Below are 23,654 nucleotides of genomic sequence, written 5' to 3'. Positions count from 1 at the left end.
TTCATCGCACTGTATATGGACTTCATCGTATTGCAAATGGGCCGTGCGGTTGGTCCATTAAAGTAACCTTGGCCCAATTAGATCTTATCTGAGGCCCAATTGGCCCTGACTATTAAATTATATATTCAACTGGACCAATAAAAAAAATAGGGTTACAACCCAACTTTTGATTATTACTACGAATAAGAAGATTTGTAAAGTTTGTAACTTGACAATTTTTGGTCGGACCAATTAGACTAACTAAAAAATAAATTACAACTCAACTTTTTTTATTATTACTGAGAATAAGAAGACTTGAAATTTGGTATTTGTAATGATGATAACGATGAAATTGTGACCTGTGGATGTTAGTTTGATATTTGAACGTTATAAAATTTTAATTAATGTAAAGTATGTTTCAGATAAATATAATTTTTTAAATAATTGAAAAAAGAAAATACTAACTCAACCCGAGTTTTGCTTTTGGGATTACAATAATTATCGGCTCTCTTCTTCTTCACAACACTTGCATTTTCAGTTTTGTTTGCAGTATCTACGGAACAAATAACCCAAAAATTTCCTGATCAAGATCTCCATTGTTCTTGCTTTATCGGGAGAGCTCTCGATCAGATTGAAAATTGTTGTTCAATTATTCTCTGTCGAGGTCAGGCAGTTACTGTGGTAAAGAAGAAAATCGCTGAAATCATTTTGAAACCTTCAATTCTGGGATGGATTGTGTTTAGGGTGCAGAATGATTACTGGGTATCTGAATTCGGGGCTCTGATTGTTCAGCCATGTGGTTTTCCTTCTGGAGATCCAGGGATCCATTCTCGTTGGAAGAGCTCAGGTTTGGAACTGAATTTCAGATTACTTTTTTGGTTGTTACTTTTTATGTTACACTGGGGCACCATCAGTATGACTGTTGAACATTGCAACAACGGTCTCCATGTTATATAATTTCAATCATTTCTTTGTCGTTTATGATGTCTTTGTGCAGTCAAATTGAACCAATGGAGCTTGATTATATTTTGGTTCTGTGTTCTAAGTTGTTATTACGTTTTATTCATGGAACAAATTTAGCTGCAAAAGGTATGGCTCGGACTTTGCAGCTGCTTAGAGCTGTTGTTCTACTGTAAGACTGCAATGCCGACCATATGGATTGAATACGGAAAAGGAATCAGCCTTTTCTTCAACCTTTCTTGGTGTATTCTTTGGACCACATCTAGTGTTATACTTTCTTACTTTACTTTGTAAAAAGGGTACACCAATTAGAAGAGGGCAGTTGTGGGGGATATCTTCTTTGAATAGTGTCAGCAGTATTATGTCTCTAATAAGAGAGTGCACATGAATGTAATTAGTAGATGTTGTCTCTTTGGGTTTTACCTTTTGGGTTTCCCCTCAAGGTTTTTAAAACGCGTCTGCTAGGGAGAGGTTTCCACATCCTTATAAAAAATGTTTCGTTCTCCTCCCCAACCGATGTGAGATCTCACAATCATCTTAATCTTCTTGGAAACTTTGAACTCCCAAATAACGTCGGCTGGTTAGAGAGAGAGTATCGGATTCTCACTCCTCTTATTTGTGAGATATTTGACCAAAGGTTAGAAGATGCATGGCCTAAGTCATGGATGCACCAATTCATAACATCTTCGAAGCAATTGATGGTGGTGGTGCTTAGAAGGTTTCAAACTAACAATAGTAGGCAGTATGAACGGTAGGAGAGAGGAAGATGAGGGAAAATGCAAGAAAACCCTTGGCTTCCATATATGATTGATAAGAGAAATCACGAGCTATATGTAGAGGCCTGGGAATAAATCTCTCGCAAAAATACTCACCCACACTAAATAATACACCATAACAGAATGAGTCATTCTAGAAGAAAACCCTTCCAAAAGAAAACAAAATGATCAAGGAAATCAATGGGTTTGTTCTTAACACTCCCAAATCCAGTGGCCGTGGAAGCACAAACATTAGGCTTGAATTTTAATCTATTGAATCCAACAACAGATACCCAATTGACATCAGCAAAGCCACACAGGCTGAGTTCTCGAGGACATTGAAGAAGTAAACCATGACTAATGGCCGCCTTCAAGTACCTCAACATGCATCTAATCAACTACCAATGAATAACAGACAATGTCCCTAGAGGATAGACATTAGTAGGCACAGGGTGATCGCGGTTAATAGGAATGGAGCGGAGATCTGGAAAACACCATTAGATTTCAAGGAATTATTAGCTTAGGGACTTGTAGTAGAAGAATCATAAGATAAGACGGAAGAAAGGGAAGGAATAAGAGAGAAGAAGTAATTGACCTTGTTGGCTCTTTAGTGACAAGAGCGTAGGGAAAAGAACATTTATCAAACAACACATTCCTAGATATAAACATTCGGCCATCAGAAGATAAACATTTGTAACCTTGATTTAATTTAATTTATTTAAATTTATTTAGTTAGTGTGGATGAAAACCAAGATTTTTTTAAGAATAGAAAAGGGTAGAAGAGAGGTGAGGTTAAAATCACTTTTTCAGGTTGGTAGTTTACTTTTATTTTATTTTAATAGAAAACAATTGTTTCATTGATCAAATTACACATTTCTTATTGAGGCCATGATAGACTTGCCTACCTTATTTCTCGATTCTGTTTCAAAATTTTGTTAAATTTACTGGGACACAGGTATTTAACTAATCAGCTGTTAAACATTGAAATAGTCGATGAGGTTAACGAGGTAAAAGATGCTTTTCGATTTTTTCCTTCCAGTGGTAGTGTGTTAAATTACTATTTTCATGGATATGTAATAGCACTATTTAATTGTAAACTTGGATGAAGGATTTTGTTATTGAGGCGCTGCGATCAATATCAGAGTTGATAACTTACGGTGACCAGCATGATGCTTCCTTCTTCGAGTGAGGATTTTTTTTAATGCTTATTGTTTCTTGGTAAATTTCTAATGTTCCAGAACTTTTATGTACTTCTGGCTGTTTCAGGTTTTTCATGGAGAAGCAAATCATGGGAGAATTTGTACGTATTTTGCAAATTAGTAGGACTGCTACTGTTTCACTTCAGTTGTTGCAGACAATGAGCATTATAATTCAGAATCTTAAAAGTGAACATGCTATATGTAATTTCCTGAATATAACTTCATAAATGAATTCAATCTTGCTACTGCTGTGTATAGAATTGACTATTTTGGGTCTGTTTCAGATTACCTATTCAGTACTGAACATATTAACAAGCTAATAACATATGCATTTGATTTCCGGAATGATGAGCTGTTGTCTTACTATATGTCTTTCTTAAGGTTTGTTTTGAATTGTTTGCTTTTCTTTTCAACGAAGTAATTTCATTAAATAGAGTTTTCGTTTTTTGGTATCATCTGCTATTATTTTTCTATCTTCTGACAACAATGAATATGTTCTCATGGTCTTTATAAGAGCAATTAGTGGAAAGCTGAACAAGAACACAATCTCCCTTCTTGTGAAAGCACAAAATGTAAGTTCTGCTTGTTATAAATTTTTATGTTCAATCTTTTCTTGAAAGTATTATTTTTCTCACTTTTAATAGGTAAGACTCAAATCCTTGGAAAAAGTGGTTTGCAATTGCCTATGATTTTACGGAAATGTACTGCTGTATGTCTAGTTATGGATGCGTTTGTATATTGGCCAAATTGCACGGGTCATCTAAAGGGAAACATGTCTGTCATATCGATGGATGTCCTAGGAACAATCATGACAACGCTAAAAAAAATGGATTAAATAACTGAAACTTAGCCAAGCAACTCCCAAACTCCAGGGGAAGAATCTTGGAAACAGTTTGATCTTATATCTATTGGAGTAAAGCTACTAAGAAGGTGATTATATGGATATTATTAAGGACATAAACATACATTGGTTAGAATCTAGATTTCATTAAAAGTGAGAATGTATCTCCAGTTGGGTGACCGCTAAGTTACAAAAATTATCTCCAGTTGGTAAGCGAACAAAAGTTTTTAGACTTAAAAGTCCAAAAAGACACAATGCAAGGCTGTAATTATGTATATGTTTAGACTTTAAGGACTATAATTATTGGGGATATATCAGTGATTAACTAGCAAGTTTGTTATAGTTGAAGATATCATTAACGAGTTACAAACATCTTCCTCTTCCGTTCCTAAAGAAATGTTCTCAGCAATTTGGAAATACAGAGTCCAAGGGAAGTGAGGGATTCTCTTGGATTTTGCTTTATGGAAGAATAATTACGGCAGAAACTCTTCAAAAGAAGCTTCCTTGATCAGTTTTGCAGCCCTGGGCCCTCTGTGTTTTGTGTTCTTCAGATAGTGAAAGTCAGCAGCATATATTTTTCCAATGTCCATATGCATTGTATACTTGGTATTCTTTGTTTCATCTCTTCAATCTCCAATGGATTTTCTCGAAAGATTCAACTATTAATGTGCTTCAGCTTCTTTACGGTCTAGTTTTATCTTCTTAAGCTCTTCTATTATAAGTTAATGCTGTCAAGGCTATTCTGTCAGAACTATGGTTCAAGCGGAATCAACAAACATTGGAACATTATTCTTCTAGTGACATTTGTTTAAATTGGATGTGTTTCTTCATCCCTCTCAGGACTGTCTTTATTTTTCACTCCTTCAAGAGAGTTTGTATCATGAACATTGTTGTTCCCTTCCTTTGATCAATGAAAAGTTTGTATCATTTTAAGAAAAGGAGTTAGCCGTATTGGGAATTGAGTAGAATCTTCCAGTTTTTCTTTCTTATCCCAAGCATTTTCTACTATTTTTTCCTTCCATTTATGGTTCTTATCACTCCTTTAGTTTGAAGGTCATCCCTTCTTTTGGCATGTTTTGGCTCCCCCTAAGAAATAGGTTTACTATATACATTTAGAAAAAGAATGAAACCATATTTTCAATAAGATCTTTGCCATTTACATATCGTTCCTTGATTCAATAAAGAAAACGTATCTGAGCATGTTTAATTGTAAGGAGATTAGACCTCCGACTCAATGCGTTACATCTTTAGTTCAATTTGATTATGCTTTCTTCAAAAGCCAAACTACTCGTGTAATGATACTGACTGGGTATGTATTTGTTTTCTGAGGGTTAATATACTGATTTCTGGTCACTTAATGGAAGGAATTGTTCTACTACACGTGTGAGATACGATTAAATAGCATATTTATTTGACAAAATCACTTACAATTATAAAGAGAAAATCTGCCTAATTTCTACAAGTTACACTTTTATTTGGGATAGGTCTGTTTACAGAGTTTATTCGTAGTTGGCAAATGTGGTTTTCTGAGTTTGTTCTTGCATCATGATTTCTCATCATGATTTCTCCATGTAGGGTAAAGTAGTATCTTTTCCAATGTACGTAGAGGCTATACAATTTGCTTTTCATGAAGAAAGTATGATCCACACAGCAGTTCGGGCCTTGACACTTAATGTATACCATGGTTAGTTCGTTGTTGCCACTGGTTTCTTATCTCTCTGATTAAGAATATAATGGAAACTTGATAGACTTCTAATGTGCTAATTTCAATTTTAGTTGGAGATGATTGTGTCAATAGATTCATCACCAGTCCTCCTCATGCAGAATATTTCTCAAATTTAGTGACCTTTTTTAGGAAGCAGTGCATTAACTTGAATGAGTTGGTCTTTGAGACAAAGAGGTAAAAATCTGGAATGACACCTTTTTTTTTTTAAAAAAAAAAAGGAATTAATATAATATTGCACAGAAGATCACTACTGCTTTAAATCTCTGTTTGGTTTCTTTGACAGAAGCACTGAGCTCTCAACCTCTACCATTCTTGCTGCTATAGATGGAATTGAAGACAACCTATACTATATTAGTGATATTATTTCTGCAGGAATTCCTGACGTGGGAAGGTTAATAACTGATAACATTTTGCGGCACTTGATATTTCCTTTGCTTCTTCCATCTTTGATGATAGAGGTGGTTAACGTATTGACATTTTCTTACTATCTCCTTATCCTTTAATGAATTTCTTTCTAAATCATGCTGTTATCAACATTATGAACTATCATATATATACACACTTCAAGGGCCTACTAAAAAACTAATCCAAGAAAGAGAGTCACAAAGACTAGCTATACAAGGGTTCCAATCCAAAAGATTAAAACCTAGCTAATAGTTACAACTTGCAAAACCCTTCAACAATGACACATTAAAGCCACTCTTGATCTTTCCACCGCAAATATTTCTGTTATTCTGCTTGATCCTAATGCTCCAAAAGATTGCAAAATAGGTAGCGGTCAACAGAAACTGCCCCTTAACTCCAAAGGGAGGGAACATAAGGATGTAATGAATGAAGGTAGCACAATCTCTGCTACGAGGGAGAGAAACCCCAATTCGTTTTAGTATGATTTCACTGCAAAGAAGCAAACCAGCATTTCTAAAGGATATGATCAAGTTCCTTGGTCATGTGCCTACAGAGGATGCACCAATGCGGTCCCACCAAAAAATATGATGTCTTTGAATATGGTCCATTGTGTTAACCTTTCCAAGTAAAATCTGCCACACAAAAAATGGATCTTGGAAATTTCACCTTTGAAGGGACCTAGGAGAAGAGAGGATCACTCAACAGAAGGAACATAGACTTACAAGAACACAACCCCGCACCAAACAGCTATGGGAACCCAAAAATAAAAATCCCTCCCTGACATAACCAATAAATTCCCCAACAACAATGAAGATAGATTTATGAACTGTCATATTTGCAACATTTTCTTTAATCAGAATAGTTTTGGCATTTTGATAATAATCGTTTTGATGAGAAGCATATGTTTCTTTTACTTGTTTAATTCACTGGCCATTCGCACTTTCTATTTCATTATTATTATTATTCTTATTATTATTTTTGAAAGAGAAACATATTTCTTAATGTAGTGAAATATACAAAAACGCATTGGAGATTGCAAAAAAAGAAAAAATCCCTTCCAATTAGCACAAATTTCACTGAGAGATAATTACATTAGGTTATCTAGTTTTCAAAATGTGGCTGCCGTGTACGAAATGAGGTAAAAAAGGACTGTAACTCCTCTCCTTGCAATTCAAAGTTCTGTTATTTCTCTAAATCCAAGTTGTTCAAAGTAGGCTTCTGTTCAAGTTCAACCATGAATAAGCTTCTGATCAAGTTCAACCATAAATAGTTAGATTGCCATTTGAAGGGGTGAGCTGCTAAAATGGAATAGTGATTGATCACTATGTTCTTATGATTATGCAGAGGGGTATACCATCCAGAAGCCTGACTAATAGCATACATATGGTCTAGAGTTTCATTGTTCAACTTTAAAAGGCAGCAATTATCTGGGGAGAGAGCAGGAAGGTTGCTTTTTAGCATATAATCCACAGTGTTTATCTTGCTCTTGAAAACTTCTTAAAGAGAGATATTTCCTGGGAATGTTATCTTTCCAAATGACTCAACAAAATCGTGGTCAAGGGAGTGATTCTCTGTAGCCAAGAAGTGATGGGAGAAACCAACAGGCGACTTCCCGGAGTCTGATTGATTCCCAAGCAACAGGCCATCTGTTTTCTGATCAAAGGAGATTCTACCCGTGATGGTTGGTAAAAAAATCCTCTAAGCTTTGGGAACTCACTGATGTCCCTTCTCCTTGAACTCTTTTGCATCCAGATAAGGTTCTCTTGAAATGAAAAAAGATAAAGATCAAGGCCAGGTTTTTGTTACCAAAAGGATCGGTGCTTGGTTGGCGATTAATTCCTTCTATGGCTACTATAATTTCTAGTTCTCATCTTGTTAGAACAGAACCCTCTACCTGGCCACCATCCATTCCTTGCACTCAAGTGAGAGAATGTCAAGTACTTTTGACAAGGTTGACAAGGATCACAGTGTTCAACCATTCAAGCTTTTGTTGAAGCAAGAACCCTTAAATCAAAGAAATTAACACCTATTTGTGCAAAATTTAGATCAACCAAGAGATAAAGCTAGAATTAGATTATCTCTTAAGATCAAAGATCTTGAAACAAGATTTGGAACCTTGTTCTAAATTGAGTCACTCCACAATCAAACTTGATCAAGGCTTGATTGAATAGCTCATATGCAATTTACCACAAGAATTGCATGAAACTTAGAAATGACAAAAATGATGCTCAAATTTCTAAGGGTGAAAGTCTCAATTTGAGAGCTAAATTTCATTCATCCAAAAATCTAACTTTTACATAGTATTTTGTGGGTATATAGTCTATCCACAAAAGAAAGATCCAATTCTTCAAATGCTCACTAAGGAAGTTAGTGGCCATGATTTGTGAGTTACCCCCAATACCCTTTAAATATTCACAAAAATAGATGTTATGACCACTTTGACAAGTAAATTCCCACTCTTGTTCCCACTCCAAGAAATTATGGAATTAAAATAATAAATAAAGTTTTCTAACAAATTATCCATCAAGTGCTAGTTATAGCAATCTCATCCGCTACTTCAACTATGAAAATATTCGCTTCTGAAGCTCCTAATGGTTCTTCTTCCTCAATCGAATCAGTTTGTAACACATGAAATAACGATTGAACCGAGTCTATCCAATTTTGTAGATAAAAAATGAATGCTTGTTGAATCCTCTCGGTCTTGGGTCGTGTAATAGGTCTAGTTGGAACATTTGGAACACCGTGATCCTTATCATCTTCTTCCTCTTCAAAAGAATTCGTCCTTGAATCAGGAAAATCATCAGCTACGTCAGAAGGACTCAAATAAGTAACATTGAAAGTAGAATGTACTGAAAATTCTCCAGGAAGATCAATTTTATAGACATTGTTATTAATTCTTTCAAGAACTTGGTAAGGACAATCCCCTCTTGGATGTAACTTTGTCTTCCTTTAAGATGGAAATTGCTCCTTGCGAAAATGTATCCAAACCGAATCACCAGGTTGAAAAATGATTATCTGTCCTTTGTTAATTCTTGAAACAACTTTGAAATTTTGTTTTTCAATTCTCTCCTTCACCATTTTGTGCAATGTTTTGATCAAATCTGCCTTACTTGTGGCTACTTCACTCACAAAAGTATAAGAAGGAATAGGAAGCAAATCAAGAGGCGTAAGTGGATTAAATCCATAAACAACTTCAAAAGGAGAACAATGAGTGGTACTATGAATTGCTCTATTATATGCAAACTCTACAAATGTTAATATGCAAACTCTACAAATGGCAAACATTCGTCCCAAGACTTAATATTCTTAGAAATAATAGCCCTAAGCAACACTCCTAATGTTCTATTAACCTCCTTAGTTTGCCCATCAGTCTGAGGATGAGATGTAGTTGAAAACAACAACTTGGTACCCAATTTACCTCACAATACTTTCCAAATGTTCCAACTCGACTTATTACATGATTAAAGATCGAGAAGATTAAGAAAACATTCATTCTTTATCTACAAAATTGGATAGACTTGGGTCAATCGTTATTTCATGTGTTACAAGCTGATTCAATTGAGGAAGAAGGATCGCTTGGAGCTTTGGAAGTGAATATTTTCACGTTTGAAGTAGCGGATGAGATTGCTATAACTAGCATTTAATGGATGATTTGTTAGAAAACTTTATTTATTATTTTAATTCCATAATTTCTTGTAGTGGTAACAAGGGTGGCAATTTACTTGTCAAAGTGGTCATGACATCTATTTTGTGGAGATTTAAAGGATAGTGGGAGTAGCTCACAAATCATGGCCACTAACTTCCTTAATGGGCATTTGAAGAGTTGGATATTTCTTTTGTGGATAGACTATAAATACCCACAAAATACTATATAAAAGTTAGTTTTTTTTAGATGAATGAAATTTAGCTCACAAATTGACACTTTCACCTTTAGAAATTAGAAATTTAAGCATTAGTCTTGCAATTTCTAAGTTTCATGCAATTCTTGTGGTAGATTACATATGAGCTATTCAAACAAGTCTTGATCAAGTTCGATTGTGGAGTGACTCAATTTAGAACAAGGTTTCAAATCTTACTTTTAAATCTTTGATCTTAAGAGGTAATCTAATTCTAGTCTTATCTCTTGGTTGAGCCAAATTTTGTATAAGGAGGTGTTAATTTCTTTGATTCAAGAGTTCTTGCTTTAACAAAAGCTTGGATCGTTGGGCTAAGGATTAGGGTTGCCTTATCAACTTTTAGCATGAGTTAATTATTAAACCTGATGTAGGCAATGCTTTTTATATCTCCCAAAATTCTTAGTGGTTAGGCCTTCAAGGTACCTTTTTTGGCCTAGCTGCCTCATAAGTGGATCGTTCCTTTTTCGATAGATTGCAGTAGTTTTAAGTTCACATATCTCTATTATTTGGGATTAAAAAATCTTTTTTACATTATAGCATTTTTTTTATTTGACCAATTGTCGTTTGAACATCCAGGGAATTCAAATTGGAGCTGTCACTTCTCTATATTTACTTTGTTGCATTTTGCGCATAGTTAAAATAAAAGATCTGGCAAACACCATCTCTACTGCCTTTTTTTGTCCATTGGACTCTTTCTCCCCACATTGTGAAGGCAGACTGATCGAAAATATGAATTGGTTATCTTGTGCAAATAGAAGCCAGTCATCAGGAAGTGATAGCATTGTAAGGCAGCCCTTGGATGCCGAGTCTTTAAGAAAAGAAGTATTATATTCTTCTACTCCTAAAACTGAGTTAGAAGGTGCGTCTATGAAAAATGGTTTTCGAGGCTCCTGCTTGGATTTGAGGTAACGTTTTAGCCAATTAGAGCTAGCTTAAAGTTCTCCTGTCATCTTATTCATATTCAAACACCCATCTCAACTTTCAACTGGAAAAGAGGTTTCAATGACTGAACTTATGCCTTTAAATGATTAATCAAGAGCAAATAAACTCATAGCATTGGCTTCCTGAACTCTGCAACATATGATATCTGAAATCACAATGTTCTATTTTACTTGTCGAAAGAATTTGGTTGCAAATAATTAGCTGCCAGTTTTATTAATTTTTCCTACACTTCTACTGTTTTAGAGTTTTGCATTTTTCTTCTTCTCTTCATCACCTTGTAGGATTTATCGTCTTGCCATGTTTTGAACTCCATGTTCTTTTTAAATAGTTCTTGTTTCTTGTAGAACAATATGCAAGCGGTGGCACTAAAATTTAGTTCCTGCACCACAAAGTTTGGATCCCAGTTACAGACTGGAGAAGTGTCTGGGCTTGTAGTTGACATCCTTTTTTTTTTTTTCTTTTTGTAATTATTATGAACACCTTGTATAGGCTTTTCTTTTTGTTTTGTTTGTTTGTTTTTTCTAACCAGAAATGTTTTTTTTTTTTTTATTATTATTATTATCAACACCTCCATCAAACTATTTGTTCTACTTCTAACATTGTTTCTATCTCTCATTCTTGTTTTTTCTTTTTTTTTTTTTTTTCAATACCAAATGTTTCAAGGGGGGAAAATCAATGTCAAATAAAAAGGAGCCATGCTAAAACAAAAAAGGGCTCCAATCAAGTAAAAGGAAACTTAAAAGATAATTATAAAAAGTCTTAATGATTGAGGCTCAAAGAGAGACATGCAACCTAAAATGAGCTCAAGGGTCCCCTTAAATCTCTTTGACTCGCTAAAACCTTGTTGTTCCTCTCGATCCAAATACCTCACAAAAGTTGAGATGGGTGTTTGAATATGAATAAGATGACAGGAGAACTTTTGTGCATATCAGATCCAATCTGAAACTTCCAATTTCTATTTTCTAAAGTGGTTCTTGCAAATGTTAGAAACTCTTGATTCAATAGATTTTCTTTTTCCTTTCCCTTTATTGGGAGGCAGGTTGACTCAGCATAATATATGTACTCACATTAGTCCAAATAATATTTAATGTTTGTCAGCAATGTGTTCCAAAATATCCCAACATGTATGTTTTTGCAGGGAAGCTTTGCTTTCTCATATAACAACTGGGGACGATGTAGAAGTCTTGGGTGCTCTAAGTGTTCTGGCTACACTATTGCAGACTGAAGGTCAGATCAATGCAGTTATTCAACTTCCTTCACTCCGTTATTCTTTTCTTATCATGCATCCCATCTCTGTAGAGCTGGACGAATCAATGCTGGATGCGCTTGCAATCCTTCCTCAAAGAAAACAACATAAGAAATTGTTATTGGTACTCTTCCATGATATACAATATTGCAATTTTTGGACTCTTTCAATAGATAGCATGTGTTGGTCCTTTTCCATTCTGTTCTCGTCAGGCTTAATTTTGTTTTCTTGACTGATATTAACGAACATTATTGAGCACTCCTCAAATGCACAATATGTGAAGAAGAAAAAAAAAAAAAGTATGCCTGCCTGGCATTTCCATATTTTAATTTGATCTCTTGATACTAAAGATTTATGTAGCAATTTATTGATTTTTGATTGCTCCATCTATCACACTGAACTTGATCATTGGCATTTTTCTGAATTTATTTTTAAATTATTGCATCTGAACTTGTGATTTATTTTTTGTAATCTTGGAAGTATAGATATTTGAAGATTTATATCAGTTTATAATCCATTTCCAGTAGATTACAGCATTTGTGTCAACTTCAATGAAGTAAATTTTAAGGCTGTTTGTGGGGTTGAATCCTCAATCACGTTGTTAACATATTGGTCATCTTCAATGGACTCTGTAGTGTTAAATTTTTATTTGTATTTTTATATGCTTGTATGGATAAAGTTCGAAAAATTTGGGTCTGTAACTTTAAATTGAGTTTTATTCTTTCCTGATGCTCTTGCATATGTAGCTCTGTCTTGTCACTGTTTTTACATGTTGCAGTTTACGGCCACATTTGATCATGTTTTCAGAATTTGAGTACTTACTACCTGTTAAGAACCTAAGATTATGCTGTTTTATTTTTGCACCTGCTTTTTGACAAACACGTTCAGACAAGTCTCAAATTATAAATTATATTCAACAGGAAGCCTTAGTTGGTGAGGATTCTGGCGAACAACAACTCTTTTCTTCAGAAAACGCCTCATCGAAAGGTGGCGTCAATGTTGAACTTGATGGTTACCTAAAGAAGCTTAAGGTACTCTTTTTGTCTTCCATGCTTCCACTAACCTTCTTTCATGCTAATATTAAGAAAGGAATCATATTGCATACAAGAATTGTAATACTGAAAGGCTTTCAAGGGCTACTCTGATAATATTTTAGTTGCATTTCTGAAGTTAAACTCTGGTTTTTTATTATGGCACCTTTGTTTGAGGACAAAAAGATTTAATTTCATGCTGCTTGATTCTTATTTAATTTCAGGATTATGGCATTTCATATTTTCTTAAAGTAGGTGCAAGCCCTCGTGCCCTTAGGTTTGTGGTACTTCTCTATATCTTATGGATATCATTTGGATCAGAAACACTTTCATATATTGTGTGTTAGTGATTATAAAAGTTCCTCACTTATGCTGAAGCGAAAACCGAACGAAAAGAACAGACTGTTAAAGCTACAGTTAATGATAAATTATTCTGTTGTGAAATGATATCATTTTATTCACATAACAGCGTGAAATCATTCTTGTACTACGAGCGTGGGTGGGTTAATCCATTTTTATTGGCCATGTTGTAGGTGCTAGATGCATTGGTCAGCCTCTTTTGTCGTTCAAATATATCTGCAGAAATTTTGTGGGATGGCGGGTGGCTTCTGCGGCAGTTGTTACCTTATAGTGAGGCAGAGTTTAACAGTCATCATCTAAAATTGCTGAAAGTAAGTTATATATGGAAGAGGAATGAGAAAGCACATTCTATTTCTGTTATTGATTCCTTGAAGGAAATGCATCATGATCATTGCTTGTATCTGTAAAAGAAAATGTTTAGCCTTGTTTTTTCTGATCTTTTTCTCTTTGATATCTAATAGGATTCATACAAGTACTGGGCTACTGAGCTCTTACAGGAAGCTAGAGGAATTTGGTCTGATTTCCTCGTAATAATTCTTTCTGACAAGTGGAAAAAGTGCAAAAGAGGTACTTAATGATGAATGATTAGCTAAGAAGCACAAATACGAATTTGAGACATGGATACAATACAACACGTACTAGAAAGAAATTCAAAATCAATAAATTTATGCATTTATACGCTAAAGTTGAGTGTTAATATATCTCACTCTGATATGATATGGAATCATTACAAGGGAGTAAGATTCGGATTACCTCGTTGATTAAATATCTCAAGGCAAGAACATTTGTTTGAGATTCGAATCACTCCACAAGCAAGATTGATCATGTCTAGCTTGAATGGTTCTTGTTGATTAAATATCTCAAGGAAAAAATACTTGTTTGAGATTCGAATCACTCCACAAGCAAGATTGATCATAGATTGATCATGTCTAGCTTGAGTGATTCTACTTGCAACCTAAACTACATAGAATTGCAAATAAACTTAGCCATTGGTTGAAAGCACAAATGCTCCTTTTACTATCTTTTCCAAGTCTCCCTTACAATAATAACATACATGGCTTTACGACTATAATTAGCCTAATTAGCCACTATATAAATAAGCCTTAAAATACATTAAAGAAACACCATAACTCTAAATTACTCTAAATTATGATCCACCCAAAATTTATAACAATGAAACTTGATTCTTCTTTAATGTGACATGAATTGAAACATCTTTTGATAACTTTGACAATATTTTCTTCCCATCATCCTTGAAGTTTATATTACATGATTGATGTCTTGGTTCATATCACATTCTCTAAATTATTACTTTTGTCAACCTGTATTGATTTTGGATCATTAGTGTCTAGGACATATTTGTTGTGTTTACGAGTGTACGATATGAGTCCAACAAGTTTCAGAGTGTCCAAGTGTCTGACACATGTCAGACACGGACTTAGATGATAAATGTATTAAGAGTTTTATGCGTGCTGAACCAATAAACTTTTTTAGCAATTGAAGCCCCATCACCAAGGAAAGAACCAAAGTGCATGCTCTTGTATTCTGCAAAGGCTTCTGTCGTAGGTAAGACTGCTGACTAGTTATAAGATTCATAGTTTGTGATTGATTTCCTTAAATTCAACTTCTTGTCCATACAGATGCTGTTCCACCCGAATCATCGCTCGCTGCTGGTCAAAGAATGTCCGAGTTGGTAAAGGTGTCTCTCGTCCCCCTTCCCTCTTCGATTAACTATTTTGTGTGAAGTTTCTTTTAACAATATCTTCCCGCCTTTCATTCAAGGTATTTGTTCTTCTACACCAACTTCAGTCATTTTCCCTTGGCAAGGCTTTGTCAGAACAACCCTTTATGGACCCTCCCTCAGAAGCTTCTGAATGCTCCCGTGCAAAGGTTGCTGGGCTCGATGCTTCGGGACCTAAACCGGGTGCGGAGTTGAGACTTGGTTAGTTTTAAACTTTGAATTGCTTACTTTAGGTGTTTTACACAATTTTATATGGCAAAGTTGTGTAGGATTCGAACGTATTTTTAGTTCAATCACGTCGGCTGCTGTGAGTTTGTGAATAAACCTCCATAGTTGTTGCTTTCTAGATGGATCTGTGCCTTGTAGAATTTCATTTGAGAGAGGCAAAGAGCGCCATTTTTACTTTCTTGGAACTTCCATGGGAACTTCCGGATGGATAATTCTTGCTGAAGAACTGCCATCAAAACTGAATTGTGGAATTATTCGAGTTGCTGCACCTCTTGCTGGATCAAATGTAAGAGTGAACGAACTCTCGATTTCGAAAAAATTGATCTTTGGCCAATCTTTAATCTTTCCTTGCTTGGATGAGAACACTTTTTTTGGTTCTTATCAGCCTAGAATGGATGAAAAGCATCCAAGATGGCTGCATTTGAGGATTCGTCCATCAACTTTACCCTTTTTGGATCATCCTGCTAAATATGGTACCCCCTTAAACTTAAAGACAAAGCCTTTTGTGGATGGGAGATGGATCCTGGCATTCCAGGACGACAATACTTGCAAATCCGCTTTATCTATGGTTTTGGAGGAGATTAATCTGCAAAGCCAGGAGGTCGAGAGACGACTTAAACCATTGATTGACCTCGAAAGAGCTGTAGATTCGTCCAAGATGCATCGTTAAGTTCTACTAAGTAAGTCATTGACTTGTGTGTGTGAATGTATTAGCTCAGAAATGCAAAGGGAAAAGGAAAGTAGTTTTAGGATGTGAGAGTTTGTATCATTGTTTGTTTGTATAGTAATAGTAAGTATTCATTCATTTGTTGATCTGTAACCATCGGCTTCTGCTCTCTCCCTCATTGTGTAATCAGTATAATAAACATTAGTATATAATTGATTGATTGAACTTTAAGGTTTTCTTTCGATATTTCATCGCGAAATTCTCTATTTATTTTTACGGAGATTAAATTTTTTGATGTATTTCTATCGTGGTTTGTAGTTAACCAGCAGTTAGTACACTTACCTCGATGAGCTTAATCCAAATGTTCGACTCTTCTATGAGTTATTCGAGCTTAGGTTAACCCTAACGGTTCAAGGGCGAACCACTACTCTTGGCTAGACTACATTATTAGATAACACGACTCTCCACAATAGATATTGTCCACTTTGAGCATAAACTCTCGTAGTTTTGCTTTGAGCTTTTCCAAAATGTTTCATACCAATTGAGATAGTATTCTTTGATTATAAACTCATGATCATTCCTTTATCGTTCCTTAAATTAGCCTAGAACTTTCATCCAAACATTCCTGAATGTTTGGGCTAGACCACATGTTTGACATTCCTGAGTGTTTGGGCTAGACCACATGTTTGGACTTAAGCCACTTCATCTAGGCTATGGGCTAAGTGAATTGGGCTAGACTACATAGGATTGGGCTGGACTAGGTTGAATGTGTGGCTAGCTTGAAATAATTGAATTTTGGATTGAATCGGTCTATCGTATGGCCATTTCTTTTCAGTGGTTCGATCATGACTTTTTTGTCTTCTCGTCCAGTAAGTTTATAATGACAACTTTCGATGGTTGAAGTTGCGATGACGAGCTGTTTTCAATGACAATGACAAGCTTTGAAGGCATGATGGTGTGGTGGAATTTTAAGGAAGCAGGGAGATGAAAAACTGAAGGTAAATCTGATTGGATGAAAGAAATGTTTATAAAGAAGAAATAATAGATTCATGAACGAACGATGATTTCAAACAACGACAACTCTCGAATCAAACTTCAAACTCTAAATTGGTCCGAGGAGAAAGACTTATGATGATGAGAAGTTGAAGAAAATAGTGAAAATATCGAGTGTGAAAACTACTCACCAAATTTCTCACATTTCCCATCAATCGAGTTGAAGAATAAGTTGGATCTCGACTCGATCTTTTTCTTATTATTATTATTATCCAACCACATCAAAATAGACATTTTTTTTTAGAGATAAACAATTATTGGAGAATCAATTTATTAACATAATTGATATCTCAATTTATTAACATTTTTTTTTTAGAGATAAAAATATCATAAATATTTTTGTTAGGTCACAAATCCCATAAAAGAAAATAATAATAAAAAGAAAAAGGAGAAAAAGGAAGAACAATGATGAATGTTTCATTGGGGTTCCCTTTATCACAATAAATAGGATAATTAAAATTGAATTATAGCTCACCTTTTTATTTTTTCAATTTTCTCTATTCTTTTCTTCCAAATCCATTCATCATGAGAGACCAAATGATTGCATCCAACGGCGGATGTGGGGCCTTCACCTTTATTTATTTATTAATAATTATACATTTGATTGAGATATGACATTAAAAATTCTGTTAAAAATAAATCATTTCATGTGTTCAAGATTTGGTTTGGTCTATATGATCATACGGAAATCATGCCTTGCACTTCACATGCCCATGCATTCTTGCTATCCTCCTATTTTTACTTTACCCATTTTACCCTTTTCTAATTTTTTAAACAAAATTAATTTTTAATTCTTTATTAAACCTTCAATTCTTTCCGATTGAGTTAAATTTTTGAAAAATCCAAAATCAATTCGGTTTGTGGGTTACAATTTGATCATCCCGAAAATAAGCTTACAACTAAATTTAACCCTACTCGACTTAATTTTTTTTTTAAACATATTTAACGTTTTATAACTTATGTGAGTGATGTGTTTATAAATAATTGATATTTGAACTTTATAAAATTTTAGTTATTAGAAACTTTTTTAATTATTAAAAAATAAATAAATAAAGACGACTCAGACATGTAACGACCCTAGATTTATGCTAACTTAAAAATATCATTGATTGTGAGATCCCACGCCAATGGAAGAGGGGGAACGAAACATTCTCAGTAGCTGACCATTTTAAAAATATTGAAGGGAAACTCGAAAGGAAAAACCCAAAGAGACATACTAGATGATGGTAGTGACCTTAAGTTAACAGAAATTAACAGAAATCTAGGACGGTTACACCACATCCCAACTCAACCTAACCCTCTATTTTTTAATGGTGTCCAAACACAACCCAATTCTCTATTCTTGAGTTATAAACTATGGCTCGAATCACCAATTCAACTAAACTAAACTCAACTCAATTCAATCCAGGTACGGTTCGATCATTTTGTTCGGTGACGTAAATGTTTGACAACACGTTCGTGGGTAAGTTTCATTAGGACGTATTAAATCGAAATAACTTGTATACGGTAAGAAAGATGAAGAAATGAAGAAAGTGAGAATGGTATTAAGAAAAGTGAGAATTTTACAGAGACCATTTTCAGGCCATAATAGAAGAAACTTTGATTTTTTTAGGGAGACAAGAACCCATATACCCATCATTATCATCATCATCATCATCTTCTTCTTCTTCTTCTTCTTCCTCCAAAACGTGTTTTTGTTCCAAACACAGCCTTATATCTATACCCTTCCCGCCATATCTACCACTTTCTAAGCTCGTTTGAAAAATCTCCTTCACCCATTTTTCAAACGTTCTCTTAGAAAATGAACCAAATCCTTCTATAATCCTCTCTAAAACCCCCTCTTCCACTCTAAATCTACTATCCCATTTCCATTCCTTTCCCTTTTTACACTTCTCTTTGTTGTATGCCTCTCCCATTTCCCCCCTCAATTCCTCTCTTATTTCTGATTCTTGCTTTGATTTTCTGTTCAGGATGAACCGATTCGTGATCGATTCCAGAAACCCATTTGGAATCGCCGTTTCCCGTGTTAGATCGCTCGATGTTGGACTTATCTCTCCATTTGGTACTTCTTCTTCTTCAATCGCTTTGATGTTTAGATCTAGGGTGTTCTTGATGCTTGATTGATCCCTGAAATCTGTTCTGTTCTTTTGATTCTTGATTTCCAATGCTGCGTTGGTTCTTTGGTTTTTTGATTTGTTTTCGATTTCCCATTCTGATTTTCGCTTGTGATCTGGATTGTGTTCTTCCCTAGCTTCGATCTTTAGCGTCATCTCGATTACGGAAGATGATGATGAAGAAGATGCTCTGTTCTTCATTTTGTCAGAGGAATCGTCTTTTGTTAAAATGAATATCACTTTTTTGATGCTTTCTTCTTTCACTTCTCCAAATTTCCCGCTCTGAAATCCATCTTCGAGGAGTTTCATGAACTGGGAATCCGCCATATCCACATCTTCCACAAGAACTACAAGTTCTCTGTTCGATTTCAATGCCTTTTCCAGCGTTTCAGATCTAGAAATCTCCATATCTTCGCTTTTAGCATTCAAATTCAAGAGAAAATCGACCGACCCAAATACTGATTCTGCAATTGCTACACCCATCTTTCGTTTTCCAATGAAATCATTTCCTTCCATCAAAACCCATTGGATGGATTTCTCATCGTTCTTCGTGGAAATCACTGCTTCTGCTATGCAAGGAATCGATTCTAATTGCCATGGCACATTCTCTTGCAGAATCTTCAAAATCTCTCCTCGTTGGCTCTTTCTTACGCTTTCAATTTCCATGGATTCCGCTGAAGAATCACAAAAAAGAGAATTCCCCAGCGCTAGAGTGATCTTCACTTCCTTGCCCACCATGTGTTTGAGAGAATGCAAGCATGGTTCACGACTCTGTTCATGTTTTGTTGCTGCATTTCCAAAATCAAACTCGATTGTTGTGCATGATTGTTGCCGTCTGAATCGAGGAACAAAGCTAGAACTCTGCAATGCATTTGGTGTTTGATGAGCCGTGAATGAAATACTAGAGTTTGATTCATGAAACTTGGGCCACCATGGATATGATGAAGAAGAAGAAGAACATGAGAAGCTTTTCCCTGCTAAGCTCTGAACAGAGCCATCTCTGTGAAGGCTGCTACATAATTTGTTCCATTTTCTCTTCAATTCCAACAACTCGTCCTGTAAAAGTGTGATTGATTCTTAACTTAGCCATACTTTCAAGATGATTCAGAGGCATATTAAACAATTTACAATACCTTTGAAAGGGATTGGTTGGAGTTATAGTGTTGTAGCCAAGAGGGAACTTGTTTGGAGTGGAAAGATTTCAAGTGTTGGACTTCATTTTCGAAATTTGTAGTGCACTCTGCGCAGCAAGTAAGGTGTTCATGTTCTTCTTTGGCGATGAATGGCTTTGTTTCCATGGGTTGAGAGAAGAAGCTCAGCCTTGAATCATAAGCACTGCGCGCCATAACAGAGTTGTAAAAGTTTAGCAGAGATGAGAGACAGTGAAAGAAATAGAGAGAGAGAAAGGATTTGTGTTTAATTTCTCCGAGTAAAACTCTGTGAATCAAAACCATGCGTGGTTGAATCATGACGAAGAAAAGGAGGAAACACAAAGGACAATATCCCATCTGACTTTCCCCCAACATTACTTTTTCTTTTATGTTTCTGCCTTTATTCTCATCAGACCATGTCTCTACCCTCCACCCTAAACACAAGTACAAACCCTCGAGCCTAGACTTAAGGCCGCTCTCCACAATGCTATGATATTGTGAGGATTCTCGAGAGCTCTCCACAATTCTATGATATTGTTCACTTTAAGCATATGCTCTCGTGACTTCTCCAAAAGTCCTCAAACCAATAAGGATCCTATGATCATTCCTTAAATTAGCTAATATGGGACTTTCTATGAGATCTCACGTAGGTTGAAGAGGAGAACAAAACACCCATTATAAGGATGTGGAAGTCTCGAAGCCCAAAAAGGAAAGCTTAAAGAGCACAATATCTGCTAATGGTGAGCATAGACCATTACACCCTCCCAACAATTCTCAACCGAAACTTCAAAAACATGATGATCATGTAGGTTCTCCATGCAAAATTCCAAACCCGGCGAGTACTTTTGAGTAAAATTTTAAACCGAGAAGGCAGCAAGAAAAATGATTCAATGAGACCGTCGGTAAGATGATTGAAAACTTTACTAGATGAACAAACAAAAATAGGGTGATAAGAGAGAGAGAGAGAGAGAGAGAGAGGAATGGTACCTAGAAGCATGGGGAGATAAGGCAAGAGAAGAAGAGGAAGGAACAGGAAGAACATGAAGATCCCACTGAGTTTCAAGAGGAGGCTGTCTCATTTGACATCTCATGTAATTCTGATAAGTAACCACACCCATAACCCAAATCTTAACCTTATTCTTAGGATTATGATCATCAAAACCCCCCACCAACAATCTCTCGATCTCCCCAATCAACCCATCCACTTCCTTACTATCCCTCTCCACAACCCACTTCAAATCCCCAACATAAACCACAGCTCCTCCTCCTCCCCCACCATTGCCACTATCTTCCCCCAACTTCCTTCTCAATACCTCACATAAGTTGCTTTTATTGTTATGATTCCCAGCCGTCAGCATCCCCATGAATGGGAGAAACTCCACGAACTTGACCCCTTTCATCTCCTCTGGCACCTCCCCTGTTTTGAACTTCCTCATAACCTCCAACACAACCCCTTCAGTCCCTCCAATGGAGTCCCCAACCACAACCACATTCCTCCTCTTCCTCATTCCCAAGAAAGCCTCAAACACAAACTTACTCGCATTATCAGTGTTAGAAATGGAAGCTGAAGGAGCAGAAGGGAAGAAGAAAAGTGGGGAGGTTTGAGGAGAGAAGAAAGTGGGGTTAGTATGATTGGTGTAGTCTTCGATGTTGTTTTTAACGGCAGTGCTAGAGAAACCCGCCTCTCTCATGACACGGCTGACACTTGGGTCGTCAAGAATTGAGATGACAAGATGCTGGAGCTCCACTTTGATGGCGAGAAGAGGGTGTTGGTGGGTGGGTTGTTGGTGTTGGTGGTCGAGGGAGCCGCGGCGTTGGTGGGCTTGGGCGCGCTTGAGGGCAGCGATGAGGGCGTTGGAGAGGGAAGGGGAGTGGAGGAGAGGAGGGGAAGTAGGGAGGCGGTTGAGGGCGACATTGAAACAGAGCTCGAGGGCTCTGGATTGGAGAGGGTGAGGGTGAGGGGGATGGGATTTGAGACAGGCGCGGCGGAAGAGGGTGAGCGTGGAGGGGTTGGAGGAGAGGAGAGTGGAGGCTACATGGAGAGGGGTTACATGGGAATGGCCGCGACGGGCGGCTAAGGAAAGGGAATGCTTCAGAACCGAAGCAGCCTCCGGGGTGAGGGTCTGCTGAGAAGCACAAGCTCCTGATCGCATCACTTGCCGGAAACCCACCCCCCCAATAACGCCAACTACGTGGTGGTGGTGGTGGCGGCGGCGGCGGTGCTCTTTTTTCCAAGCCGCCTTCTTGGGTTGAAAAGAGAGAATAGAATAGAAGAGAAGAGAAGAGAAGAGAAGAGAGGGTTTTGGGGGTTTGGAAAATCCCACTCCAACCTTCTTTATACTAACTTCATGCTTTGTTTTAGCTCCACCTCTTTGTTTCTTTTTTCTTTGTTTCTTTTTTTTTTTTTTTAGCAACGTATCTTAGAACCATACCTATTTTAAATCATTTGAAATAAAAAATAATTGATCGGTAAGGTATTTTGTCCTCACATACTTACTTTGAGATTCTATGATTAAGCTACCGAAAAAGAAGGTGCACTTTGTTGATATTATGCAGTAACTTCCAGTTATTTCGGGCATTTTTTAATCATTAGATTATATCTTGATGACAACTCTCATTCGAATGTTGTATTAGTTCATTCATATATCACTCGTTTATTCACGTGTCACACATTTTTAGTGGAGAGGAAAGAGTTAGGTTGCTATTTTCCAGTAGTTGGGTTATCTGACATGATTACTATAGCACATAGGTAAATTAGTAGTATTTATTTAAGTAGAAAATGGGATTTATTTATTTAATGAATTAATTTGAAAAACCAATTAGAACGTAACACTTTGTTTTTTTGGGGAGTAGTGAAGGGAAGCATATTATATAAATAGTAAAATTAATAGCATCACAACATAATCTTTATCTTCCATTATTATGAAAAGCTGCAAACCAAATAAAAAAATAAATCGAAATAATTTAGTTTTTAATATTAATTAGATCACAAAGAATCAAAACAGTATGATTATGGGGTTTATTCAATGCCCCCTTTTTTTTTTTTCCTTTTTTAAATGTGTGGTCCACTTGTGGTCCCCACAAGTTTTTCATTTTTCTTTTTTTTTTCCTTTCAAATTATTATTATTATTATTATTATTATTATTATTATTATTATATATATATATATATTGGTTCAGGGTCATACATCAGTTTCCCTCCTTTTAACACACCAACCTTGTAATGGGCAGANAGGCCCAGAAGAAATTCAAAAAAAAAAAAAAAAAAAAAAAAAAAAAAAAAAAAAAGGGAAATCAGTGGGAAAAAAAGGGGATATATATATATATATATTAAAAAATTATTAGAAAATATATATGTGTA

The 23,654-nt window shown here is 35.8% G+C and overlaps 2 protein-coding genes across 8 annotated transcripts; one reads left to right on the top strand and one right to left on the bottom strand.

Moving 5' to 3' along the window:
- The first annotated feature begins 456 nt into the window (after positions 1–456).
- LOC111436147 lies at positions 457–16,231 on the top strand. 7 transcript variants are annotated; one of them, XM_023073844.1, is made up of 21 exons: positions 457–826; positions 2,650–2,701; positions 2,803–2,879; positions 2,961–3,094; positions 3,178–3,274; positions 3,408–3,465; positions 5,310–5,418; positions 5,511–5,634; positions 5,744–5,918; positions 10,338–10,666; positions 11,842–11,930; positions 12,003–12,073; positions 12,870–12,980; positions 13,205–13,264; positions 13,514–13,651; positions 13,802–13,907; positions 14,835–14,906; positions 14,981–15,039; positions 15,123–15,282; positions 15,429–15,595; positions 15,695–16,231. In XM_023073844.1, exons 1-21 carry the CDS (start codon positions 774–776, stop codon positions 15,977–15,979), a joined length of 2,526 nt encoding a protein of 841 aa, XP_022929612.1. In that variant the 5' UTR covers positions 457–773; the 3' UTR covers positions 15,980–16,231. The 7 variants fall into 7 exon arrangements, with proteins under 7 accessions (XP_022929612.1, XP_022929614.1, XP_022929615.1 ...); XM_023073846.1 differs by having other exon boundaries at positions 15,685–15,797; XM_023073847.1 differs by lacking the exon at positions 3,178–3,274 and having other exon boundaries at positions 2,961–2,994.
- Positions 16,232–18,553: 2,322 nt separating this feature from the next.
- On the bottom strand, positions 18,554–22,655 carry LOC111436146 (protein SMAX1-LIKE 4-like). The gene is made up of 3 exons (XM_023073843.1): positions 21,282–22,655; positions 20,277–20,478; positions 18,554–20,199 (listed from the first exon to the last, which is right to left on the bottom strand). The coding sequence occupies exons 1-3, from the start codon at positions 22,445–22,447 to the stop codon at positions 18,607–18,609; spliced, it is 2,961 nt and encodes a 986-aa protein (XP_022929611.1). The 5' UTR covers positions 22,448–22,655; the 3' UTR covers positions 18,554–18,606.
- Positions 22,656–23,654: the final 999 nt, after the last annotated feature.

This window comes from Cucurbita moschata, unplaced genomic scaffold, assembly GCF_002738365.1.
Source record: "Cucurbita moschata cultivar Rifu unplaced genomic scaffold, Cmos_1.0 Cmo_Scf00052, whole genome shotgun sequence".
In the NCBI taxonomy this organism is placed as follows: Eukaryota; Viridiplantae; Streptophyta; class Magnoliopsida; order Cucurbitales; family Cucurbitaceae; genus Cucurbita; species Cucurbita moschata.
Note: the sequence above shows the minus strand (reverse complement) of the source record. Positions and strands in the feature narration are given on the sequence as shown.

Coding starts and splice junctions, on each gene's coding strand:
- LOC111436147 (XM_023073844.1), top strand. CDS start 774: ATGTGGTTTTCCTTCTGGAGATCCAGGGATCCATTCTCGTTGGAAGAG. Junction 3,275..3,407: donor TACTATATGTCTTTCTTAAG/GTTTGTTTTGAA, acceptor GGTCTTTATAAG/AGCAATTAGTGGAAAGCTGA. Junction 15,596..15,694: donor CACCTCTTGCTGGATCAAAT/GTAAGAGTGAAC, acceptor GGTTCTTATCAG/CCTAGAATGGATGAAAAGCA.
- LOC111436146 (XM_023073843.1), bottom strand. CDS start 22,447: ATGCGATCAGGAGCTTGTGCTTCTCAGCAGACCCTCACCCCGGAGGCT. Junction 20,479..21,281: donor TTATCTCCCCATGCTTCTAG/GTACCATTCCTC, acceptor TATGGCGCGCAG/TGCTTATGATTCAAGGCTGA. Junction 20,200..20,276: donor CCAACCAATCCCTTTCAAAG/GTATTGTAAATT, acceptor ACACTTTTACAG/GACGAGTTGTTGGAATTGAA.